The 5,165-nt window shown below is 31.9% G+C and overlaps 1 protein-coding gene across 1 annotated transcript; it reads right to left on the bottom strand.

Moving 5' to 3' along the window:
- Positions 1–272: 272 nt before the first annotated feature.
- Positions 273–3,865, bottom strand: LOC140446742 (uncharacterized). The gene is made up of 3 exons (XM_072539333.1): positions 3,688–3,865; positions 1,515–1,614; positions 273–515 (listed from the first exon to the last, which is right to left on the bottom strand). Exons 1-3 carry the CDS (start codon positions 3,783–3,785, stop codon positions 381–383), a joined length of 333 nt encoding a protein of 110 aa, XP_072395434.1. The 5' UTR covers positions 3,786–3,865; the 3' UTR covers positions 273–380.
- Positions 3,866–5,165: the final 1,300 nt, after the last annotated feature.

Raw genomic sequence — 5,165 nt, 5'->3', positions numbered from 1 at the left:
TTCAAGTGTCAAAAGAGAAATCAATGTTTCGTTGATAAGACTAGTGCCTTAAAGTTTGTCCTTTTCGAGGCCTGTTTGTGGGTTTTGTAGTAATGTAACTCTTCCGTCTTTTGACCGGCACTGGTAGCTACGTAGTTACTTAATCCACCCAGCACTTGCTAGAGGCAGAGTTGATTCTCATATTACATCTGCCATCTAAATACAAATATAACCACCTATCTTATAAAATAAGATATTAAAAAATTTTTTATTAAGAAAATTAAACATAAAAATTATGGGTTTTACTAGTATACATTTTTTTTATTTTATTAACCAAAATATATCGTTTAAATAAATAACAAGTTTGTCACAATGCTGCCTTATTTTTATAATAAAACAGGTTAATCAATAAATACTATCGCATAGTAACTAACTGGTTGGGAATTTGTGGAAGTAATATTTATCAGAGCATAGGTGTCGAGATATCCACCTTCCAATATTTTTGGTGTGCTGGTGCTTCCTTTCTGATCGATAAGCTGAAACATAAAAAAAACTTAAAAAAGAAGAACCATGTTAGATGATCTCAAGGAGTTGATCAAGTGACAAATTATTGGCAAGTTTTTAAGAAAATAGGAAATAAACGTGGGGAATTGTTATGCTCTTTTGTTCAGCTAATTAATAGTGCAAACAATTTTTATAGATAGTAAGATATTGTTATAATGCCTATAATATCATGCCAGTATGCGATAACTGCGATAATGCTCAAGTATTTTTGCTAAATTTTACTATTTGAATTTATTTTGCAGTTTTACCCAATTATAAAGGTATTCCACCTAATTTTAGAACTATTTACTTAATACATGATTTATCTAAATTTATATTTTTGTCTTTTTACTATCTCTTTTATTTTATTTACGTTTACTTAGCTAATTTGTTAACATTTCATAATACGTTTATCTGGCTGAACTTTTAAGTAATAAAAATTGTAAATTTGTAGCCAATATTTGTTTAATGCTCTCCAATAATTTTTCTTTCTTCTGGTAATGAACAAGAAGGTAAATCTAATATGAAATATACAGAGATATTATAAGGTTAGTGTGTTTGCTTTTTTTGACCACATACGCATATTGGTGTTTAAGAGCTTTAGGCTATTTTTTTTATCCTTGTTAAACCAATCTTCTCATAGGTTATGTGTCCAGTTTTCCTCGGAGGTGGAAAGGACTAGGTGGCGCCCTTTATTTTCCTCCTTTCTTTTAGTACCAAATTCCCTATAGTACATTTTTTTTATAAATATACCCCCATCCCAAATCTATAGACCCACGGCGCAAAGCTCACCGTTGCGTTGTGTTCTTTAAAATACCTTGTTAACCAATTTTCACCTGGATTTTCCTCTTTTCTTTCCATTCCTCACTTCCCATCCACACACGCTACGTTACAACATTACAAAAAAAGCAATAAAGTAAATATTAAAATAGAATAAGTTTAAACTGAACTTAATAAGTTGGACCTAATTCAAAACATTAATTCTTACTTACCAGTAAGCATGTGATAGGTCTGTTGTAATATCCAGTTGCTGGGATACGAAATTTAACGTTATATCCTGATGGCTGTAAAGCGCTGTATATCAGATTTTTTCTGTAACAAAAAGATATAATATTAAAATGCAATACTTATTTATACTTTTTATACTTAAACATGACATTTTGTAATCTACTTATTATGTTTTTATTATGTTTTAAAAGTCAAAACAACTACTATAAGACTGGAAAAAATGATAATCCTATGCTCTTTATTTTAATACACCAACACTAATCAAGGATGAATTTCTTCTATATGCATGTTTGGTTGGTTACAAAAAAGAGTTTGATTGACTACAGCACACCAAGATAATACAAATCTTAAAATTAAAGGTGTACACATAGAATAAAAGAAGCAGAGCATGTGCAGAGTTAGGCAAGACCGTGTTTTGCCTCCTCTTATCTTTAATCTCTACTATTAAAAATTATTTAGCTAAGCTTTGCACGATACCTACTAAACAACATCAGGTGTGCAGATGATACCATAGTATTTGCAGACAACCTAGAAAACCTTATGAAAAATACTGTCAACAATATAAACTCAATATAAACGTTAAGAAGACAAAGCTCACGATAATTAGCAAGAAAAAGGTGATAGGGCTGCACGACTTGACATAAGTTTGGGGGTTTAAGTTGACTGTTTAGACAGGGCTGTAGTCGGGTGTAGGAGTCAAGTATATGTGTTTAAATGAATGGCATCTCCCTAATAAGGAGCTCTACGTTGAATAAAGGTACGCCTTGTAAACTGCCTAGGCCTGGTGAAAGTATGAAAGAATGTGAAACGACCGCGCTAGACCAGTTCCTGTCACCACTTAGCTCGCTGAAATATCTGAAAATCTCTTCTTGACAGTCGAGAAACTAGGAATGGATAAACTGTTATAGAGACCAAGAAACAGCCTTCCCAAGCTAAGACGTGAGGTAATAATGCCGATGGCTGTATGGCCACAGTGTTTTATGTGGTCGTGAAGGATCCCTCTGGGGAATCAGCAAACCCCATTGTATAAAGCTTTCCCCTAGTTATGCGGGTTTCTGTCAGAAGTGACCAACCTTTCCCTAGCTATTGGTGAAAACAACATTAATGTACAAGAGAAAAACCAGCAACCAAAACCAAATCCCGAGGCTGGACCAAAACGTTCACCTCAGCCTGGAGCCGCAGTTGACGATAAACAGCAATGTTAATATCAAATTTTGGTGCAAACTGAGGCTTGACAAGGACCACTTTAGAGGAATCGGCCAAAGAGCCGAAGAATTTATGGCTCCTAAACAAAAAGAAGGAGGAAGGCCAGAGGGGCAATAGGAAGTGCACCCGCAGAGGTAGCTTAAACTTCTTTAGCCCCTCCCTAAACAAAGGTGAAGATGCCCACATCAGAGGCTGGCAACGGTTCCACCTCCAAAAGAGAACAGGAACCGACATCTTCCGGTATTAAGAGCCTTCACCGAAGTATCTCTATAGAGGACAGAAACGAAAAATTTTACTTTTTAAAAAACTTTTGGAAAAGTTGAGAAAAATTGAAAAAATTCAATTTTTAGAAAAATGCAGCCTGATTTAACTCAAAATAATTTTCTTGTTTTTGCTTATCTTATATTACATTACGAAGATTAACTTGAAATAAAATAATTTCTGTTTGTTTTTCTACATAAACTATTATTGTAATTAAAGTTCGAGCGAAAAGAATTACTCTTCGATGAGTAACGACGAAATCAACTTCTGATTCAACTTTAAAACTAGCTATATTTAACTGATTTCACTACGAAGTAGTAGTACAGTAATGAGTGAAGAGGGTAGTTAAGTGGTCTAATAGCTCGGGAAACTGAGACCCCAGAAATCATGATGAATACATCAGAGAGTAAGTCGAAAGCTCAGTGTAGTGAAAATCGACTCGATGACGGATAACAGCCGGACCGCACAAAATAGATTATAGTTTCATTATAAAGCTGCCATGCAGTATAAAACGAAGCATAATAAATGCTTGATTTTAAATTTAGATAAACTTTTTAAAACCCATTACCATGAAAAAGTACTTGAATACCAGAAAAAGAACTAAAATTAAATTATTTAATAAAATTCGAAAGTCTTACATACATAAAACAATTAATGTTGGCATAACCATGTACATTATATTGTACTTACTGTCTATTGGTATTTCCAGGACAATTGCTATAATCGTATGCAGTAGAATAAGCAAACAACACTATCAGTGTACACAATAAGGAGACTTTCAAAACCATTTTGAATTATAGTTTTTAAAAATATCTAACCCGATATTCGATAAGCTTTTGTATAAGGTAATGGTGAAACGTTCAAGATGTTTATATATCTACACCTAATTTAATTTATTTTTTTTTTTTGTAAATATTTCCTTGAATACAATATCACATATTTTAGGTAAGTTGCCTAATGAGATTAGTTATCTGAAGTACTTTTTTGGAATAAACTCGTATTTCAAGATAAAGTGGATAATAATAAAAGTGCCGTATTGTTATTGACAAATTTTCCAAAAATTTTTACAAAAATTGTGCCATATATTATTAGACGAAGATAAAAATCAAGAGGTAATTGAATATTAAATTTTTATTTTTCAAGTTCTTTAAAAATCGGAACAATTATACTATTATAGATAATTTTTCTCTTAGCTTTTATCTGATTTAGTATACTATATATTATCAGGTAAATGTTAAAAGAAAAAGATGACTAAATATAAAATTTTTTATTTTGCATTAAAGCTTTTGCATTAGAGCTTTAAAATATGAAAACTTTTTTATAACTCAAACATTGGTATATATGAACAATAAAATAGGAAAACAAGAGTTGCAGGCTTCTTATTTAAGGATAGGCCAGGAAGTTTTTTTGGCATACTATTTCACAAACTACTACTTACTATTCCTACTACTACTACATACTATTCCTATTTCACAATCTTTCTTAGACCTGAAACCCCTTTTGGCAAAAAACTTTTTGACAAAAAACAAAAAAAAACGAACCACTTTTCTTATCACATCCACTTTATTCGCTATTTAAAAATAAACCTGACGTTCTACATGTAGGACGCTAATTTCAATAATTTCTGAACGCGGCCTGGAATAAATCTGACAACGCCGTCTATCACAAAATGTTACTCAAGGACAAATAGTCACATTATTATTTACTTTGTGTCGTAAAGCATCTACTTTTGTTACGGTTGTAAAAAACATAAAATATGGCTGAGCATGGAATCAGATTTGCAAAGTAAGAAATGAATATTATACTTTTGGTAACATGTACTTCTATATGATGTTATTTATATATAGTTCATTTATCCAGATCGTGAAAAAATTTTATCGAACATATTTGTCTTATGGCTGCTAAATGGTGATAAATTTGACCGACCTACATGTAGAACATCGGAATTTTGCACTATTATGGCATGAAACTTATAAATTTGAGTAATTTAAGTAATCAATGGCTTTCTTTGTTTATTTTACCTAGTATTTAGCCCAAAAGAATTTTTCGATAGTGTTATGAACATAAACTGCTTTTATTCTTTCAGAGGTTTTTCTTTACATGAAGCCAATGGAGATGTTGGAAGAAGATTAATTTCCTCATTCTTAAAATGATAAGTTCTGTACCTC

The sequence above is a fragment of the Diabrotica undecimpunctata genome, chromosome 7 (genome assembly GCF_040954645.1).
Source record: "Diabrotica undecimpunctata isolate CICGRU chromosome 7, icDiaUnde3, whole genome shotgun sequence".
In the NCBI taxonomy this organism is placed as follows: Eukaryota; Metazoa; Arthropoda; class Insecta; order Coleoptera; family Chrysomelidae; genus Diabrotica; species Diabrotica undecimpunctata.
This window is presented reverse-complemented; position numbering and strand designations above follow the sequence as displayed.

Bases quoted from the DNA above. Each gene is read 5' to 3' on its own strand.
- LOC140446742 (XM_072539333.1), bottom strand. From the start codon at position 3,785: ATGGTTTTGAAAGTCTCCTTATTGTGTACACTGATAGTGTTGTTTGCT. The intron at 1,615-3,687 runs GTAAGTACAATA...TTTTTGTTACAG, and splicing joins CCTGGAAATACCAATAGACA to AAAAAATCTGATATACAGCG. The intron at 516-1,514 runs GTAAGTAAGAAT...TTTATGTTTCAG, and splicing joins GACCTATCACATGCTTACTG to CTTATCGATCAGAAAGGAAG.